The sequence below is a fragment of the Cavia porcellus genome, unplaced genomic scaffold, assembly GCF_034190915.1.
Source record: "Cavia porcellus strain 051 isolate PalLab524CR breed Dunkin Hartley unplaced genomic scaffold, mCavPor4.1 scaffold_16, whole genome shotgun sequence".
Classification (NCBI taxonomy): Eukaryota; Metazoa; Chordata; class Mammalia; order Rodentia; family Caviidae; genus Cavia; species Cavia porcellus.
The window spans coordinates 28051922-28073858 of NW_026947499.1; the positions used below are offsets into that span (position 1 = coordinate 28051922).

The window sequence follows — 21937 nt, forward strand, 5'->3', positions numbered from 1 at the left end:
CTGTGCCAGGCTTTTTGTCACATGTTATTACATTTAACGCCTGTGACAATCACTGAAAAATAGTCATTATTATTCTTATTATTATTGCCTTTATAAAAGTAGTAGTAGTTTGCATTTATAGACAGAATTCGAAGTTAAGTTTCAGGGACTATTCCAAACATTCAGCGGATATTGATACCTTTAATACAGTGGTGACACTATGAGTTGTGTAGGCTTATAATTCCTGTTTTACATCAGACAGAAATAATTTGCTCAAGGGCTCACAGCAAGTAAATGGCAGAATTGGGATATGAACCCAGATTTCCTGGCCAAAAAGACGAAATCTTAGTAAGAGATCACATTACAGGCTAAGTTTTGCTTTTTAATTTTTTAAAAAGTGTCTTGGTGACACAGAAGAGCATCATTCTGTTCCTGATGAGACAGGATGAGATGAGATGTGGCAGTGCTACGACTCCTCCTCCAAATAACTACCTCTGCTTCCAAGAGGCGGCGCCACAGGACACTGCATGAGCAGAGACAGGGTTGCTAGGTAACTGCCCTCACGGTGTGAAACCTCAGGATGGGGACAGGTGGCAAAGAGAAGCTACCCAGGGCACGTAAGTATGCAATGTCATGGGGAAATGGAGGTACAGATGACACAGAGAAGGCAAGTGATCTGCCCAGGCCCATCCCAGTACTGAGTGATGATGAAATGATTTGAACTCAGGATTTTGGCACTGCCTTGTAGTAAATGCCTACTGGAACCATTACCTGATCCCAGACCAATTTATGCTTGAGTCCAGCTTTTTACAGTAGTAACTCTCCAGCATTGTGCTTCGCTCCTGTCCTGCAGCTGCATCTGCTTTAATTGTGCACACATCCTAAAGTACCTCTAATTCTCTTGTGGAAGAAGTTGGCATCAGCGCCATTCCCTGATGCTGGCACTGACCACATGGCGGGGATGGCTCAGACTCTATAATCTTGGCTGCCAGGAAGCGCTTGGATTTGCTGGCACCATGTCCCTTCCAGAGGGAGCATTGCAAACAAAATTCACAACAAAATCTCAGACCAAGTCATCCTCCCCTTCATAATGAACTGCTCTGCAGAGGAGGAAAGGGGGAAAGCTCATTAGGTTAATGGGAAATAAATGTCACTCTCAGAGTTCCCATTTTGTAGCACAAAGATTCAAATGTGGATAAAGATGGTGAATAATTAACCAATAAATCTAAATGATGTTTAGTGTTATTATAGGAAACTACATTCAAACCTCAATTGTTGCACCATTTATCATAAATGCAAATTGTTCAGGGTGGTTGTTAAAAATTTATTGGCAAAGAATTCTCAAAGCACTATTAAAATATGATTTGGAAATACTGCTAAGGATAATCCAGCCACTTTACAGAAGGAGAAACTGAGGCTTGGATAAAAATGTGGGTTACACAGAAAACAAAAATATTTTTAAATATTTAGTATTTTAATACAACAAAAATAAAATATTGGATTAAAAGTATCCACCTTGTTTAAAGGAAACACACAAACACCAAAGATATGCACATCTGGAAAGGCTGAAAATGAATGATAAGAAAGGTCTTATAGTCAAACTAGGAAAAGATAGACAGCATACAGTAGTCAAGCAGTCTGCCACTGAAATAAAACAATACGAAACTTCACTACACCCAAATACACAGCAACATAATATATGAAGATAAACTGCGACAATTATTAACAAAATTTGGAAAAGCCACAATCATATTAAACAGGCAAAAGGACTTTCTTGGTAACATTTACATAAAATTAAAAACTAATGGAGGTAAATTTTTTTTAAAAAATGGCTATGTATTTTTAAACTTATCCTTTATGGTTTATAATTTTATATTTGTACATAATATTCAAATCAAAATTAGAAAGCTTGACCCATTTGCCATGCGTAAAACCTTATGCCCCATAAACACCTATATTCTTTCCCATCTGGTAGTTTACTAAGCCTGACCATCAGTGAAGAAAACAAAGAGATCTCACAGTGTCAAAGAAAAATGCTAGCTAGGCATTCCAGAATATCCTCTATCTGAAATGTCTTAAGTTAAAAATAATATTAAAAGTTACTTCCATTCCGGGAGAACATGGCGGACAGGTAACAGCAACTACCGGCGGCTCTCTGAAAGACTCGGCTCAGAAGCCAGGAATGGTGCAGACTAAGGAGACATAAGCAGGTGGAGATATGCTCTGCTGACTCAGGAACGAACTGGGCTGAGAGAAGCCAACTTGGAATGCAGTCCTGGTGCTAAAACAGGAACAGAAAAGACTCGGTGTGGAGGCTGGAACCGCGCCATTGTAAGCTGCGATTTGGGTTTCCCGCCGCGCGGCGGCTGGCTGCCTCTACAGCGGCTAGGCAAGGAGAGAGACGCGCGGAAGCTCTGAGAATGGCAATCTGCGAACGGCAGGGAGGTGTGCACTGACTTGTGGTGAGGTGAGTGAGAGAAACTGACACTCTACCACAGTTTGACTCCAGCGGAGGACTTTCTGGGCCCGAGCAGTCCTGCGGGAGCAGGGCGCGGTGGCAACTCCAGCCACACATCCCCCTCTCGGGCGGGATTGGTGAAAAGTGCCTGGCCTGCGTGACGCTGCCGGCGGACCTGGTAGGCTGTCCCAACCCAGATCCCAGAGCCTGACGGTGGCCGGGAGGGGAGACGCGTAGGCTGCCTGGTCCGTAACTCCCTGGTGCGCAGCGGTGAGCGGGAACACCTAACTGGCGCAATTCGATCAGGCTGTGGCTGACTGGGAGAGAAGCTGGGCCTCTTATATAAGCTTGCATATATAAGGAACAGAGAAGAAGAGGCAGCATGGGAAGAGGCAGCAACAAGAAAGTCTCCTCGGCCCCCAATTCTGAGAAACAGGCAATAGCAGACACCGCACCAATACACATAAGGCACCATATAGAGAGCCTCATAGACCAATTCAGGAATGAAGTTATCAACGACCTGAAGCTAGAAGTATGCAGAATAGTTAGAGAAATGCTAAGCACCACCCAAGAAAAAACAGGTGATGGAATGGAAGAACAGAAAAAAAGGGGAGAATTGTTTGATGGAGAAAACAGAGAAAGCATAGAATACGTGAAGCAGGTTCAAAGGGACTACCAAGATACTAAGAAGTCTATCGAAGACTGGCATAACAGCTTGAAAGAAACCAAGGACAGACTATCTGAACTGGAGGGCAGACTTGTAATATGGGAGAATGAAATGAAAAACTTCTTAAAAATAACAAAGAAACAAACAGCAATAATACAAAGACAAGAAGATGATAAGAGGATCCATAACTTAAGGATTAAGAACATAAAAGAAGAAGTAGGGATGCAAACAAGTGAACTACAAAAGCTACTCACAGAAATAATCCAGGAGAATTTTCCTAATTTAGCAAAAGGTAAAGATACTCAGATGTATGAGGCATACAGGACCCCAGCTACCTACAACCCAAACAGAGCAACACCCAGGCATATAATAATAAAAATTCCAGAAATTCAATACAAGAACAGAATATTAAAAGCTGTAAGAGACAAGAAACAGACCACTTACAAGGGAACACCCATCAGAATTACAGCAGATTTCTCTGCACAAACCATCAAATCACGAAGAGCGTGGGGGGAAATAATTCAAGCATTGAAAGATAATAATCTCCAGCCAAGATTGAGATATCCTGCACAACTGTCCCTGGAAATTGATGGAAAAACAAGGTGCTTCCAGGATAAAGAGGAACTGGGGGAATTTGCAACCACCAATTCAACTCTACAGAAAGTATTGCAGGATATTCTAAAAAAAGAAAAATACAAAGAACCCAGAAATAGTGGCGGGGAGGCCACAACAAATGGAGCAGAGAACAAAATGAAGAAGACAAACTGACAGCTACTGACAGAAAAAGAGCTTAACAGAAATGAGGCAGAGAAGATTGGATGATAGGAACAGCTATTTTGGAGAAAATGACATCTTAATAGGTAATACTGATTTAGTATCATCTTGTTTTGAAGTCTCATCTAGCTTTTGTCCTTCTGTCTCCAATGGTCTAAATAGGCTGTATCTTATTGGATTTTATTATGTACGATAGTATAAGCAAAAACCTTTTAAAGACAAGGAGATTATACAGAAACCATTGTTCATTTTCTGTTAGTCGATTCTAAATACTCTGTAATGCTGTCATTCTCTTGAATGGTTTTACATTGTTTTGATATACTTAATGCTACAGTATACGAAGTTGTACTCAAGGATTTCAAAGAAAGAAACAATATGGTAACTACTTTTAGGTTAGGATTATCTGGTGGTGAAACACTATTCTGCTTAAATGGTTATGTTTTGATCTGCGCTGTTTCGTTGTTATGCCCTCTTTTATCTCAATCTCCACTCCATTATTTACTTTTTTATCTTTATCCTTTTAATTAAAGGAAAAAAATAGCAGGATATATTATAGTAACCCATTTTGACTTTTCATTACCTTGATTTAAAGCCCTGTATTACTCTCACCATCTGGTTTTTAACTGATGTTCCCCTATTCTGTTTTGCTGGATAGTATCAGGTTCGAAAGTTTAGGCATCAGCTGTGAAGATAATGAGATTCATTATGACGCCCATTCTTGTTGACTTTTAGCTACTTTTGAAGACCTACAATGTCTCCAATGTTTTGGTTTTGTCGGTTTTATTCTTTACTGTTTTGTTCAATTGTATTATAACTAATGATATAGGCAATTCTATTAGAGATAGCGGGAGACATTATGGTAACCATTGTTGATCACCTGTATTATGTTTTTACATTATCTATTATGTCCACCCTTTTGACTTGACCGATTCTGTTCTGTTATGTCACATTTGGTTTTACTCTCTTCCAAAAAAGTAATAAGAACCGTGGGAGCAATGAAACCCAAAATGTGTAATAGTCATGGTACAAAAGAGAGGAAAAGAAAGTACTCTAAACTATATAACTGCATGTATATTTAAGTGTATAAGATAGAAAATGATATCACAGAGTTTTATTGGATCAATGAACAGAACTGTTTGCAGTATCATTGATGGAATGTCCACTTTACAAGCTTTAATTTTGTGACTTGAACAATTATTTCTAAGATGACAATATGTAATCCATTAACTAGTGATTTCCTACTGTTCATTTTTTTTCTGTAAATCTGTATAACTTGTACCCTTTCCCTGCTTTTTTTTTCTTTTCTCCTTAAATAAAATTTAAAAAAAAAAAAGTTACTTCCAAACATTAGTAAACTTGAAACGTAATCTACAAATAATATTCAAGCTGAAGGAAGAAAGCACAAGAGATAAGAGTGAACTCAGCCTTTAAGGATGGCATGAATGCTGAATGGCAGGGGAAGGTGTTATCTTAAATATACGACTTTTTATTTAAAATACTTTTATAGGATTCTAAGGAATTTCAATGGAATAAGAAATACTGAAGGTGCATTACATTTTTCAACATGAAACTAGAACAAAATACTAATGTAACAAAAACTAATGGAAAAGGAAATAGAAACCACAAAAATGGCACAAAAGACCAACAGAAAAGCAAAGAAAAAAGAAACAATGATAGAGAAAAGCTGGTACTTTCATAAGGTTCATAGACAAATCTCTAGCAAATCTATCAGTGACAAAATAATGTTAAAGAGGTAACAATCTGATACAACAGAGTTTTTAAAATCATATGAAAATAATCTGTCAACCTACTTGACAGTTAAATGAAGGAATAAAAACCTAGAAATAGCTTAGTTAACCAAAATGAACTCCTGAAAGTACTTCACACTAACGGATTGCACCAAAATTAACTGATATCCCAAAATTAACTTCTTAAGGAAGAGAAAAATGTCTGAATTTGTGCCCAGCTGTGATGACAGAACTTTGAAACAGCAAATATTTATCTTTCCCCCAAGAGAAACTAGCCCCTGATGGATATACAGGCTAAATGTTTTTTTAATTTTCAAGAACTACATGCCTCAAATTTTATTTTAAGCAATTCAAATGTAACTGTAAACACACAAAGTTAGTTCAACCCTGAACAAATACATGTAAGTACAGGAAATTATAAATCAATCTGATGATCCTGTTTTTTAAAAATCCTAAAAATATACTAGCAATTCAATAGAGCAACATATTAACAATGATTAATAGCAACAATTAATAGAGTAATATATGCAGCACATGACTAAGGAAGATTCATCTGGGAAACACACCAAGATACACTGTAATCTTTTAAATATAATACACTGTATTAATGGATGAATGAGACCAGTCATAGGATTATCGTGGTCTCATTCATCCATTAATACAGTTCATAAAAAGTGCATACAATGGCATAAAAACAATATGAAAACATTCAACAAACCTTTGCTAAATATTAGAAAACTACAAGGGAAAAGACTGATCCTACTTGACTAGAGTTATTTATCACAAACACACAGCAAACAGATACATGACAAACTCAACAGCAAGCCACTGAAGGTCATGAATGAGGAAACGACCAGTGATCTCCATTCTTCCACCTTTGGATAACAGAGTCCCAAGCCCATGAATTAAGGGAAGAAAAAATGCAAAACACCTCCTTGAAGTTTAAACTTCTCTATTATCTCAATTTATGGACAGAAGTTAAAATCATTATTTTAAACAGTAAATTACGAATGCACAAAAAATCCAAAGAGTCTATAGGTCAAATATTAAAACAATGAGTTTATAAAATCTGCTGAATATAAAATGAATAAAATCAACACAACCAGTAGCTCTCTTGTGCTACAAGAGCTAAGTGAAAAACAGAATTCTGAAAAATGCCAGTCATAATAGCCACAGAAACTATAATAAGCCTCCTAAAAGTAAATCTAACAAAAAATTAAGATCTGTAAAAATGAAAATAATGAAATATTGCTGAACCCATAAGCAAATGGGAAGAGATGGCATGATCAAAATTACTGCGGTTTAATTTTAAAAATTAATTGTCCCTATCTGACAAATCAATGAATTGCCAATGAAAATTACATCAGGTTTTGTTAGAGTGTTGTTGCTGTTTGTTTGTTTGTTTTTAATGTGTGTGTATGGTGCTGGGAACCCAACCCAGGATCTTGAGCATTGTAGGAAAGCGTTCTGCTGCTGAGCTACAACTTCAGCCCATAGAATCTTTAAAAGATTAAAAGACCAAGACAACAAGTCAACTTTAAGACTAATAAGGCAAGCCGCTCTGCAAGTTCCTGAAACCTAACCATTAAGACTGCACAGTGCAGGCTGGGGTGTGCTGCAGTGGTTGAGTACTTACGTACCACATGTGAGGTCATGGGTTCAATTCCCAGCATTACCAAAAAAAAAAAAACTGATGACCACATTGTGCAGAAGAGACAGATAAGCCAATGGACTACTTATGGGGAATCCATAAATACACCCAAAGAGAAATGAAAATTATTGAAAAAGATTACTCATAAAATAAAATGAGGATTTCCAATCAGGAAAAAGTAGGTTCCTACCTCACATAACACAACCAAATAAAATCTAGAAAGACTAAATACCTACTAATACCAAAGACAAAGTTTTAGAACTTTAAGAAATATGACAAGATATGAAATCAAGGAAAGCAATTTTAGAATAGCAAAAAACATTAAAATTGATTAATACAACAACTGAAGACGCTGTACTGAGTGGAGGACATTATAGACAAGTGAAATAATTATCTATAGTCAGAAGACATTTGCAAGCTCTATTGCCAAAAACGGGATTAGCATCTGATACAAGAATCATAAATAATTTACAGGGAAAAAAGACAAAGTCTATGAATATTCAATTCACATGAGAGACGACAGTGAACGTGGAATGTGCACAGCACCTCTGGAGACCAGGGACATGTGGAAGTATTCAACACCCAGTGCCTGGGGAAAACCCTCCTGCGTCTTACGGCACCCCGTGTAGCAGGGATGTGGAGAAGCAAAACTTTGGGTACCACTGTAATGAGAGAAAATGCCACAGCCGCCTGGAGTGACAATTTGGGTGATATTAATAGTTCCAATATTGTGCATTTCTAGGAGCCAGCAACTCCTCTTCCAGCTCCACACCCTGGGGAAACTCATGTGCACAGTGACACATACATGAAAATGCAGTTTGTATGGCAAGGTGCAAACAAAAAAAATACACACCAATGGGCAAATAAGGGTTTTGTATATTAATGCAGGTAAATGAGTGCATTCCAGCTACTCCTATTATTATCATGAACTATCTCAAAAATAGCATGAAGGGAGACAAAGTACAAAATGATATGAAGGGTACATGATTACAGCTTGAAGGAAATGACAGGACAACCGTTTCCTCTGGGAAAGGAAGGAAGAAAGGGGGACGGGAGAAGAGCGTGAGATTAGGAAGGAACACTAAGGGGGCACCAACAGGTCTAGAGAGGTTTTGTTTCTTTAAAAATATCTGAATCAAACATGGCAAAATGTTCATTTCTATTGCCCTGAGTGCCTGATGCATAAACATCAATTACACCCTTCATTCTGCCTTTCTATAGAGTTGCCAAAGGTCATAACAAAAATGTTTAAAACTGCCCAAAGAGATCATTTATTAAAAACCTCCAGAATGGTGACTGACACAAAGCTGGCATTTTATTCATCTAAGGTTTCCTTCATGTGTAAAATTTATTTTAGCAGTATTTATCAAAACTGCTTTCTATTTTGTTTTTGTAGTGCTTGGGCTGGAACCTAGGGCCACACACAAGCTGTCATGGCTTTTCCTACTCAGCCCAGGCTCCTTTGTCGCCAAATCTCCCACTGTGCATCCTCAAATGCACAGCGTTGCCTGAAGGCAAATGTCTAGGGATACCTGACTGTCACTCCAGAGCCAGGTGCTGGGCTGGGCTGTCTTGCATGAATGCTGAAAGAGAGCGATTCAGTGGTTCTGAATTTAAGGGTCCCAAATGCTCTGTTAGAAATCCAGAAAACCCAGAGAAGGCCAGTGCTCAAACTGGAGCTGGTTCCGAGCTTCTCCTGCACACTGCTGTGGTAGTCCCGCTCCCACGTCACTACTTCACCCCATCTAGTCTTAAATACATAATGAGCATCTATTTAATCCAAGGCCTGGCTGCCTGAATGACCATCTGAAGCAACTCTATTCCTTTTGAATAAAGACAACCACTCTTGGGAAGGATATTAACAGCAGGATCATTACTAATTAATAGATATTGCATGACTGTGAACAAATGCTTTAAAATACTCCCACACAATGTTTCAAGAGAAACTGCGGACACCCCAGGCACTGCTCCCCACTGTTGGGATTTCAGACAGCAGCCCATGAGGCAGGGAAAGGAACACTGAGCACGGCAGAGCGACTCCCAACTCTGAAGTCAGGGCTGTCTCCCAACTCTGTTGGCCACTTTTTTGGCCTGGCAGCAGTTTTCTACAAGGGAGGAATTGGCTTTGTCCAAATGGACCTTGTCGATCTCTACAGACATTTTTGGCTGTCACAACTGGAAGATGCTACTGGTATCTGACGGGTAGAAGCCAGGGCTGCTGCTCAACATTCTACAATGCACAAGCCACTCCCCGCCACTCAGAAGGCTCCCACTCAAAATGTCCACAGTGTTGCAGAGGATAACCCTGGTGCTCAGCAATGGCAAAAAGCCCCCCTGGTTTTCCAGCAAGCTCCAAGTGATTAACTAATTCATCCACAACCGTGGAGGCAGAAAGCCCAGTCAAGGCTGAATACCCCATTGGCCTGATGCTGACGCAGGCTACTTGCAGCAAAAGCCTTGTCTTCATGAGGCCACCGATGAGCACAGTGTGTTCATGCTCACCGTGCTAGAGTAAGTGCTACCCATAAGAAGTGTGATGGAGCTATGTGATGAACATTTAAATTTTAAAAATTTATTATAAAATTAGCGCCCCTCAAATTATGCTTCCAACTTATCCCATTGTTCTTGCCACTGTTCTTCTGAAGCAGCTCTGGATGTCCTGTCTCATGAGTGTCTTTACAAAGTGTGATCACAAATATGGTGAATACTGCTGCCACGTGCCACCTCACAGAGGCAGGCTCGTAAAAACGTAACACTGTGTGCTCACCTACTTTACACACTGACTCTGACACTGTGTGACTTCTGGCTCTTCCCCAAAGTCAAAATGACCATGAAAGGTAGACACCAAAGCAAGCAAAACAAAAGAGGACTTTAAGACTGCTTCAGCAGTGGCAAGAGCGATGAGATAAAGTGTGTCAAAGTGAGGGGTAAGACCTTGAAGAGGAGAATAGTAATGTGTCTTTTAACTTTTAAAATTTGAACATTCAGTGTATTAGGGGCTTTCTGTTTTGTTTCATTTTTTGGGTGGTTTTGTTTTGTTTTGTTTTGTTTTGTCTGGGGGTTTGTTTGTTTTGAGACAGAGTCTTGCTATGTAGTTTAGGCTGGCCTTGAACTCCCAGTTATCCTTCTGCCTCAGCAGCCCCAGTGCTGAGATCACAGGCATGTGCCACCACACTCAGCAATTATTTTTGGATCATATCTCATTTCTCACTCCAACAGATCCTGAAAGCAATGAAACTGCTTCCATCACTCCAGACTAGGCTCACTAGCCTGTCCCATGCTTGTAAGCGCCCAAAGCGATCTCCCGTGAAGAGCCAGTAAGGACGTGAAGGGATGAAAGTGCTAGAAAAGAAGGAAGATTAGGAACGCAGGGACAGGCTAGCTGATAAGCTCGGCCTTTTTTACCGCCTAAGGATGACCTCCCTCCAGCTGTGCCCCACGATACATCTTTAAGGAGTACAGAGGCAGGGGCGCTGTCCTCCAAATGCAGGCTGATGCCTCTGCCTTACCTGATCACACAGGGTTCCAATCAATCCTTCCAAATCCCGCTTCTCGTGGAGCACCATCTGCTTCTCCTCGTACTCCTGCTCCAGCTGCATTTCCAGCTGCCGGAGCTGCAGGTACACAGGGCAGAGGCATGCACAGGATGAACAAGCAACAGGAGGACAAAGCCCACAAAGCAAGGAGGAAAAAGGGAGACGGGAAGCTTATGGCTTTGTTCCACAAAAGCTGCCCTGGCAAGTGGAAGGCCATGATCTGAAGGAGAATTCAAAAACCTAAAAGCTCAGACAACAAGAGGGAGAGCCTCTTGTCAGTTATGCGGAGTCCCTGGGCTGATTGTGAAGTCCCCCAACAGAACAGACCTCTATTTCCTGTAGCATTTAATCCCTTCTACCTCTATCTTGAGATATTACTGATTCCATTTCACAGACAAGCACACTAAGTTCCAGGGAACATCCAAAGTGCATGTTCTTAAATCAGGTGATGCTGAGTGTTAGAGTTCTGTCTCCTAACTCCAAATCTTTCAGTCACCCTAGATGGCCATAGCACCCCTCAGGTGACTAAAAATTGATTTTCTGCCACTATGAGAGACAGGCCAGACATAGCAGCCACCACCTTGTGAAGTCAATGTTAGTGTTGATCAAGAGGAGAAAAACTCCTTTGTCTGAGCACTCTCTCCCTTTATAAATCTATCCATGGAGAAGCTCCAGGCAGGTCTGGCTCAGGTGGGCAATTTGTTGTAGCCTTGGGCTGGGGTATGCATCATACTCCAAGGTACTCTTGGAACAAACCAGAGATTTGTGTGCCCTTCCCCTGGAGGAGTATGAGCAGAGACAGGAGCTTCTGTCTCCTAACCCACAGAGGCAAAAATGCTGACGGATGGTCATTTTTGCCGAAAGCAAGTTCATGCTGCAATTTTCTTTTAGGAATAAGAAATAAACTACACATCTTTTAAAACATTCAAAATAATAAAATCTGTATATCAAGCAAGGTATTTTCTGGAATGTGCTCTGTAGAGTATTTCCAGGTGGTATGCACAGGTGTAATGGGGGTGAGGTGGGAGAGGGTGGGAAGGACGTGCAAGAATAAATGTGGAGAACAATTAAATGAGACTTAACGCAAAGGCCTCCTTCAGGCAATTATTCCCCTTGAAGGGAACTGGTCAGCCATCCATAAGAATGTTGATCTCAGCACTGATCACAGAGGATAGAAACAACCTAAATGTCCAATGACAGGGGACTACTTAAATTAGAGAAGAGGACTGCCCACTCATTATCCATTTCACAGGTTAGGTTCAGGGAGGCAATGACAAACTGCCGAGTGAAAATCATGTGCTTTAAAACTATATGGCCTCAATAAAAGTGTATGTCTACATGTATTGCAGGGGTAAACACAGTGAAAAAGAATGTTTAAAATGGTTTCCAAGGTGAAAAATGGGTAAAATCTGGACCATTGGCAGAACATTGATAAAATGTAAGAAATGATCTGCAGTAGAAAATGGGAGAAGCAGCCCTGCTCAGTACTCAGAAGTCCTCAAAAGGCATCAGTCATGTGCATGAAGAACTGCTGGGAATGGTCTTGGGGTGACTAAGCTGGCCAGCTCCAGAGGCTTCCGGAAGGCCCAGATTCTTATTTAATGTAGGTTCTTGTGGACTCTCGAAAGCACCTAGGGGGCTAAGGTCCCCAGGGGTCTACAAAAAGAGATCCCTCTGGCCTCAGGCTCTGGCTCCTCTTTGGACAGCACACACACCCGCTTCTGGCAGGACTGACGAACATCCTCCAGCTCCTCCTCTTGGTCCTCACGGTCCTTCTGGTGCATCTGCTTCATCCGCTCAATCTCCAGTTCAAACCTCTGGCGGAGCTGGGACAGAAAAGACAGCACATGTCAGTGAGGGTGGTCACTACCACTCTCTGGGCCTTCCCATCAGCTTGGGTAACCCTCCTTAGCTTAGGTATCCCCATCGCACTGCCCATTTTTCCTGCATGGGTGAGGGTCACGTGATTCCCCCTGGCATCCTGGAAGGTCTGAAATGGTAGCTAAGTAACCCAAAGGCTGCCCCCTTCATTCCTTCAGTCAGATGAGACATCGGGAATCCATCACACTTGCCCACAGCATTTAGATGCAACCTCAGAACCCTTTTTAACACTTTTAAGATAAACTATAAGTTCATCCCTGCTCCAGAAGTTAACAGCTTCTGTCCCTATGAAGGAAATTCAGTTGGAGAGGGGTGAATAAGCATGATCTTGGTCTTTTAAGTTGTTGAAAATATCCCCCTCTTTGTGCAGTGACCAGACAGTGTACAATTGAACCCCTGGTAACAGTCCTTGGCTTAAAGTAGGCTCACTTTCAACATCAGCCACCTTCCTTCCCTTAAAATGACAGAGGTTATGGGAAGATAATCAAAATGAGGAGCTCAGCAAGTAAATATAATATTTCTTTTTCATTTTTTTCTAGTCTCCTGGACACTCCTGACATCTGCAATACCATTTGTGTCAAGCTTATATGAGTTAACATAAAATTCTTTGGAAAAAGTGCTATATTGTGATCAATAAATCTCCACAAGGACGCAGCGCCAAGTGAGGTTGTGGGGAAGTTAACTGTGGAGAGAAGCGGCAGATCAGCCTCTGCCCCTGCACACTGAGGGCGGAGCACTTGGAGTCTCATGAACTTCCATGCACGCCTGCTTCCAAGCCCTGACTGGTGCCTGGGTGGTATCTTCAAGAGTTAAGACAACTTTCCAAAGTGCTTGCTGAATTCTAGGCTCAGCGAGGCTCCTCCTAATTGACAGGATACACAGTAGCTATGCTAGGCTGTGCAATCAATCCTCAGTGTCCCTTAAATACTGACACAGACATCCTCTTTCTACACGAATCTTCACAAGGCAGGAGGAAGCCTGGGGTCTGACATATCTCATTTTAGGGTAGGAGACTGAAGGCTGGAGAAAGTGGGAACTTGGCTAAGACCATGTGGACAATGAGGAGCCTCAAAGACCCTGTCCAGATGTGACCATATTATGGATCATTAGTTGTCACATGAGTTTGTAGTGCAAGCTGTACCTCTGGCTTGGAACTCTCATTCTGAGTCATCTCTCAGCTTTCATCTTTTGGTTTCAGTAAATGTCACTTCTTCCAGTGACTTTCCCCAACCTCTCAAGAGTAGATCAGCAAGTTCATTGTTCCCATAACTCTGAGCAAGCCTGGGGACCTTGGGCTATCATGTCTGCATTCTCAGCATTCACACAGTGCGTGACAGCAGGTGGGCCTAAAACAGCTGACTGCTCCTTAATCAGCACCTAAGGAAGCGCCCCCAGGGTACCCCAGGAGGAGAACCAGGACTCCCAAGATCCTGCGATGGTGGGACTTAGGCAGCTTATTCGCCCGCCGTTTTGGTAAGCGCCTCCAGCGTGGGCCAGGAAGAGAACAAGAGGCTCCCATGAGCCTACCCTACCTGCACACAAGCTGAGAATCAAACATCTCTCCCCCTCCTCCCACTACTGGGGATAGAGGTCTCAGCATCTCTTGGGAGGATGACCATATGCAATATAGCAAATATGGGGGATTTCCTTCTATCTTCTGTTTGAAGGCAAATATTGTTTTCACTGTTTTGTTTTGTTATGTTTGCTTTGCTCTATTCAATACTCTCTTTCAATTGGTTTTAAAATGTTCTGTTTTTGGTTTGATTTCATTATACCTAATTTACGGGACAACTATTGTGAAGATAACGAGATATACTGTAGCACCCATTACTACCACCCTAGTTCCTACTGTGATGTTCTGTACCAATTTCACTGTATTGTCCCGATTGGCTTTGTTCTATCTTGTTCTTTTGTATTTTTACTACTTTCGAAATAAAATTTAAAAGACAAAAACAAAAAAATCAGCACCTAAGTCTCTCTAGGCCCTGACCTTCCACACCCAGCACACCGGAAGGTGATGACCTATGGGACACAGTGAAGGCAAAGGAGATGCAAGGGCTGGTACCCAGGCTTCAACAGCGCCGCTTAGAGTCCACATGACTCACACATTTATGCTACTGGGTTACATTTCCTTGCAGAAGGGGTTCCCAGCTTTTAAGACAACATTGCCTTTTACAAAATCCTACATTAGAAATGTCTCTAGAGCTAAGCCTCAGAACTCAGTGCTTCCTTGAAAACCTATTTTTGTTTATGCTGGGGTTACACAAAAACATATCCCTCACATTTACTTTTTCTCCTTGGCCACCAGAAATTTTAGAGCTATTAAATGTAAAGGAAACTATGTTTCTTGTATCTCATATTAACTGTGCCTAACCCTTCTTCAGTGTCTATTTTAATTTGTATTTTTCTGGCTAGACTGTTTTGCTTAGAATTATTCCATTCTGCATGTCTATAAGCTGCTTCAAATGCTTTACAGAATGAAGCAGATACGTGAATCAGCAAGCAGACAAAACATTCACTTGTCCTCTGTTGAAGGTGAGATGCCTGATAGTCCTGTTCACTCCCATATTAGTATTTCCTGAAGACTCGCACTCCCCTCTTCCTTGAGGCTATGCACAAGTAGGCATTCAAGGCTCTATGTGCTCAGATGACTCAAGTTCAAATCACACCCTCATCATTTTCTCCATGTCTCAGAGCCTCAAGTTCCACATCTGTAAACCCACAAAAGGTTCTTACAAGATTCAAAAGATGCACTGTGTGGGTAGTTTAAGTGCTCAACAGTATTATGCATTTGGTCAATAGTTATTTATTGAGCACTAAATAGATGCCTGGTCTCATGCTAAGCTCTAGGGATGTACTGATAAGCAAGGTTGGTCTACAGTGGCCTATCTTCCTGAAATTTTTATCTTAGTGATGAAGACTTGTTACTGAGAAAATTTTTAATATAATATAAGATAATGGATATTATAAAGGAAAATAATTAAGGAGCTAAAAAGTGAATGCTTCATGAGGCAGGAGCTGTTTGCAAGGTGCAAGCTTCTCTGAGGAGGTGACACTGACCTTAAGGAGAGCAGGAGAGGTCTAGATCATAACGGATCTGAATGTCAGACTGAAGAGAGGTTTTCTGGGGTAGCAGGGAGCCACAGGAGGACAAGGAGCAGCGGAATGAGGTGTCCGTGCTGTGATTTACTAATACTGCTCTCCACTGGAGTCAGCCCAGGACAGAGTGTTGCCCTGGACAGGACTTTCCTACCTGCTCCAGTTGCTTGATGGTGTTTTCTTGCTGGTTCTGGACCTTTTCGTGTTCACGGGCACTGGATTCCAGTTTCCAGAGTCTCTCCTTCAAGTCAGCCATGCCACTTTCCCCTAAAGAGGGGGACTCCAGCAGCTCCCGTTTATGCTTCTGCAGCATCTCCACCTCCTGCTGCAGCCTCAAGGTTTCCTGCTCCTTTTGCTAGGGAGACAAAGGCAACAAAGATCTGAGTCCCTATTGTGAGGTGAGGGACAGGTCCCAGGTTCCCCTGCAGCCTCCTGGAAAGAGCAGCAACTTTCCCTTTTCTTACAGGACATCTCTGTCACCACTTCAAGGCACCCACAGTGCCCCCTGGGGGACCCCCCACGGCTGCTATTGGGCTCCTGCGCCACAGGCACTGGGGGTAGAGATGGAGGAGCTGGGGGAGAACCAAACCATTGTCCCTAGAGTTCAGTCTCAGCGCATAAAGGAAGGGTGCTCCTCCACCTGTGCACTGGTGCTGGCAGAGAACCACCGGATCCAGGAGGTACTGCGACCATAAATAACACTTCCAAGTGACAAAGCCACTCCAGGGTCAAAGAACTTTGGGCTAGATCATGAAGGAGCTGAATGCCAAGCTAAAGAGTGCAATAGTTCTCCTGAAGGTAACAAAGAGCCACAGAAAGATAAGGAATAGTTGAGAGAGAAACTCATGCTATAGTTTAATAAAATCTCTCTGAACCAGACAGGACAGGATGCTGCTTCTGGACATGGTTACAGCTAACTCATTTGTACTCAGCCTCTTGTATTTCCCAGGTAGTCATCTTGCATCCTGTGCAGGAGACTGGAGCAATATCATGACATCAGTAACAGAGGTCTGATTGTCAATCTGCCAACCACTATAGGTTTTATTAATGTCTGGAGCTGCCTGACCAGAACACCCACATGAGGTTCTCTTAGTCACCAACTGCACCATCTGCAAGACACCCAGCAACCAAGAGCCCAGATAGCCCCAGGGTCCCCAACTCCACGTACCTCCAGCTGCTCCTGCACCCGGCCCAGCTCCCACTGCACACTGTTGCTTTCCTGGCTCATTTTCTCCCTGAGGCTCCTCTCAAACACGGACTCCCCCAGGGCCTGGGCCAGCTGCATATCAAACCTGTCCAGGACAGAGCACATATCACAGCCTGTGGAGAGAAACTGAGGGAGGGGTTGGGTGTGGCTAGAGGGAGGCAGTGAGTTCTCTGAGAACTATGAGGCAAGGGGGACAGGGCTCAATGCTTTTGTGCAAGGCTGGCAATGTGGGTAGAAATCTGGGAGGTCACACAGTGAGATTCAGTTATATGGAGTTTGCACAAAAATACTGACTACCTATTAAAATCTTGATAAGGATACACAAATAAAAGGAGACTAAGATGATATACAGATCAAAAGTTAAATATATGTTAATGTAAAGCTATATAAATATTTGGCATTTAGACAGAAAACTAAACTACCTGGTTTTCTAACATATTTCAAGGCCCATTAACTCTATCAGGACTACATTTAGTATATAAAATTCAAATACCAATAAACAAAGATGAACAAAGATATATATATCTTTCAAACACAGTGTATATACAGTCATTCCTTTGTCTCCACACTAATATGTGATTATTTCACATTTTCTATTTTATGTCATATGGTCTGGTCGATGCACATTGCAGCATGCTCATTTTTGACAAAATTCTGAATATTTAGACATTCCTCTTGTCTTTGTCTCCCCAGCAGAAAACATGAAGACAGGACAGTCCCACTGAGATGCATCAAGAGACTGAGGAATGTCCCCTTAGAACCCTCTGGTGTTCAGAGGGTTTCTGGTCAGGAGCAGCTCCCGGACCTTCTGTCATTTTACTCCGTTTCCAAAGCCTTCTTTCTCACAGATGAGGACACCATCAAAAGACCCTTGGCCAAGTCTCTGCAAGATGTGACTTGGAGTTATAGACAGGAAGTCCAGGGGACTTTGTGTGGCACTTGAGGTTTGATCCTTAGTGACAAGAAGGCCTCCTCCATTATAAGATCATCCAGTGTCCCTAACACTAGCTGATCTTTCAAAGTCTCAGACTCTGGAAAGCCACTCATAGCTCACATACTGAAACCCACTGTGGGGACAGCCCAGAAGCTTTCTGATTGGCGGGTGGTGACATCATTTTAGCCGCAATGTTTGCAACTGTGAATGGAAGCACTGTGATGCCAGTGGTGATCCAGCAGTCCCAAGGTGCCGGGCCTTGCACTGGGCTTACTGTAGTCGTTAAAGTATTATTATTACTACATTCATTTCCAGAGGCAGAAACTAAAGTGTGGAGTTCCAAAGCCATAGAAGTGAGCCTGAGCCCAACTCCTATAGTGGCCTAGGTAATCCCATCTACCTGTCCATGTCCTGGGACAGATGAGATGAGGCAGTTGGGGAAAGGACAAGGACTAATGCTCCAGAAATGTCCTTGACTCAACAGATCACTTGATTCCAAAGAAAAACTCCTACAAACCCCAACTTCTAAAACACACTGAGGGCAAGCAGGCCTGCACACAACTCTCTACCCCACCAGGAGTGGGCCTGGGGTCCAGCCTCCCTGGGTGTGGAACCAGTGAGTTGAGGCAGGGCTGAGTGTTCCATCATCCCTGAACTAAGCTTTGTGACCTAGGCATGGTGTAACCATGGCAACAAGAGGGCAACTCCAAATGGATCCATTCTCATTCTGAAATGAGAATAGGATGGGGCTCTGGCAAAACAGCAACTCCACTCCACCCTGGATCCAGCAAACCAAGCAGGCAGCTGCATCTACACTCTGGTTAGACATGGAAGGATGCAGAAAAGCATAGCTGATTTCTAGAGCTCCTCACACAGCCATTCTGCCTGAATGGCCACCTACACTGAGACTTCTGCTGTCTCCGTGGGCTTCTGCAAAAATGCTAACCCACCTGGAAGAGGAATCTGCTATCAGTGATTAGCACCAAAACTTGCTCCTGCTGTGACAGGTAAACCTGGAGATGAGGAAATGCTCCTTCCAGGAGCCTCATGGGGGGTCTGCAAGGCTCTGGAATGGGTGTTTCTGTCCACAGAGGTGAGGGAATACCAGAGATACGGAATTTTTCTGACTGCACAAATTCCAGAGGCCAAATCTCTACCCATCAGAGACCTAAAACTCTCAGAACAGAATGGAGCCCACAGTTTGAGAACTCAGAGGGTTACAGCCAGGAGAAACTTGGAGGATGGGGGAGTCCATATTGCTCATTCCATTGCTGGGATGTCAGAGCCATTGTCCAATGGCCTATGAAGTCTAAGGATTCTTCAGAAACATCAATCTGGCCCAAAGAGGTGGTGTCATTTCACAAGGTCATGGAGCAAGTGGTCAAGCCACACCTGGTCACTCTTTTTAGGCAGCCATTTTCCCTAGTGCAAGGATAAAGTTTAGCCGAAAGACATTGCAGGAGATGGAAAAGGGAACAGGGTGAAATCAGCAAGAAGCAAATGAATTTCTCTTATTGGGGGAAACATGTTAACACTACTCAAAAGCTGGTTTTTGCAGATGAAGAAGCCAGCTTGGGAAAGCTCAAGGATAAATAAAAGAAATAATATTTAATGTAAATCAGGTTTGAAATTTCTGCCACATGCCTGGATACAATTCTGCCTTCTACCTCTTGGAAAAGAAGCACCTTCAGCAAAACTACATCTTGGCTCCCAAAGGAATGTTTTCCTTTATTTTATCCTGAATATTCTAAAAAGAAGCTGCACTACACCTGTGAAGTGTCTATGGCTGGCTTTCCTGGCTCAACACAGGAGCCTCCTGTACACCTTTCTCCTCCTCAGAGAATGGGAGGGTGGCAGACACAGCCGCAGTGGCCAGGCACGAAGCCACAGCTGAAGATCTGCACAGGAAGCCCAGGAGTATGGGCCTGAATACCCATCCAGGAGCTGTGATTGCTTGGCTGGGCAGCACCGCAACAGGAAAGCAAGCATGGTGCCCATGCAAACCTTCAGTGCTGGCATCTCATAGAGGCACAGGGGCCAGTCCTTGTCAGAATTGTTCCCAGGATCTGAGAGTCTTAACTTTCAAATGAGAACAAGAGACTGTTTTTTTTTTTTGGGGGGGGGGGGTTATTTGTTTCCATTTCCAACACTAGATCCTCTTCCATGTCCAAATTCAGTCCATCTGGATGGCCAACCCTATTAGGTAGTTCATACCATATGGAGATGTCCTTTCCCGCAATCTACAGGCAGGGTAAGCAACCTGAGGTCCAGAAGGTTGATAGGCAGCTAAGACCACACAACTAGAAAGAGGCACAGATGAGACTTGAACTGGAATGGCTGCACAGCAGTTCTATGAACTCTCCCACACTTGACAAATGGGGAGGCTAAGGCTCAGGTGGCCAAAGTCATGAGGCCAAGGCTGAGGCGGGGTAAGAGAAAGAGTTACACTGGAATTCTGGGACCTCTTCATAAATAAGGTGTAAGGAAGAAGGAAAGGAAAAGGAGGGAAGAAAAAGGTCCAAGAACCAGGGGCCTGATGGGCCCTGTAAGGGGCTCTAGAATAGAATTCAGAGGCCCATAGGACTCCAGCAGCAGTGCAGCACACCCTGGCAGCCCTAGATGATGGAACTGGACATGACTCACTTCTTCTGCTTCTTCTGCAGTTCATGGTTCCGGCTCTGTTGGTTCTCAAGCAGGACTCGAGTGTCTTCCAGATCCCAGGTGAGATGGTGGCACTTCCTCTTTAGTTGGTGTGCTATCTTCTTGGCCTCCTCATAAGCATTCTGCAGTTCTCCAAGCTGGGGGAGGAACAGAATGAGTAGTCCCACTCTTGTCAGTGCCATTTCCATAGGGAATTTCATGATACAAAATAATTGAGATCCAGGAGATAGAAAGACCTGGCCTTGACCACTTTTGCTGCCACTTCTAGGAAGCTTCCTGTCTGAGCCTCAGTTTGCTGAGAGGCAAAACAGGAATAATTCCACCAAGTTCTTAAGGTTGTTTCCTCCCATTCTTAATCAACCTCTTGGCAACATACCCTATACCTTTCACCTGCTGTGATTCAGCTTGTCAGCCCCTTGAGTGCTAGATAATTCCTGTCCTATCTGCTAGTGTCATCTGGGAAGGCTCAGTCATAGAACTACCAAAATGGCACACTTAGATAACCTGTCCAAGAAGCCTAAGTGGCAGATCCCAAAGATTAAAGCTGGGAATGGCTTTCTAGACAGGCTGCAACACAGGGTATGTATGTGGCCTTCAACAAATACAGACATAAAGCCATTTGCATCTTCTTCTAGGAAACACCCTCCCAAATGTCCTAGTTTGCATCTGGGAAAGAGAACAACTCAGCACACTCACTTTGAAGAAATGGTCTCATTAAAGAATTGCTTTAAATAAGCAAAACTCTGAGTTAATGAAGCCTGTAATTCTAAATTCAGTATTTGAAGGCAAATGGGATGTTTTCTTATATTCTGCCGCTCAGAGAAGGTTGCGGCTTTATTACTTTTTAATGTAGCATGAATATTCCCCTTTCCTTAGGGAAACTGACCCGACTTCACAATTTGTATTAAAGAACTGGGCTGTTTTCCTGCAGTCATCCTCCTGTGTGTACCTACTGCTCAGGATGTCTCTTGACAATTACAGTATTACATCCATGTTGGAAGCAGCCATTAAACCATCACCAGTAGAGGGAAGATACTGAGCTTCACTTCTGTGGTTCACAGACTCTCATGTGATCTCATCCTGGCCCCTCCTGTTATGATCACATCATAGTTTCCTTTCACATGGAGCATGTAAGAGTAACAGCAGCCACCAAAAGCCTCCACCCTGTGTCTCTTACATTAAACGAGAGAGACTTAAGAAACAAACAGATGATTACAAAATAGCACAGCAGGACTTAGGTCTAGGGAAACATTTCAGGGGCACCCAGCTCAACTGTGTCAGTGAAGACTTTTGGAAGACAGTGATATTTAATCAGGAATCTTAAGAATAAGTGGAGATATCC

At 42.7% G+C, this 21937-nt stretch overlaps 1 protein-coding gene across 3 annotated transcripts in view; it reads right to left on the reverse strand.

The window, feature by feature from the left end:
* Positions 1-21937, reverse strand: part of Myo18b (myosin XVIIIB) — a 246939-nt gene that overhangs the window by 94829 nt on the left and 130173 nt on the right. For all 3 annotated transcript variants that reach the window (XM_013142193.2, XM_013142192.2, XM_063226027.1), the window contains exons 29-33: positions 20578-20732; positions 16962-17085; positions 15948-16148; positions 12529-12639; positions 10787-10891 (exon numbers count right to left, since the gene is read on the reverse strand). In XM_013142193.2, coding sequence (XP_012997647.1) covers positions 10787-10891; positions 12529-12639; positions 15948-16148; positions 16962-17085; positions 20578-20732 — 696 coding nt within the window. The remainder of the gene's footprint in view (positions 1-10786; positions 10892-12528; positions 12640-15947; positions 16149-16961; positions 17086-20577; positions 20733-21937) is intronic.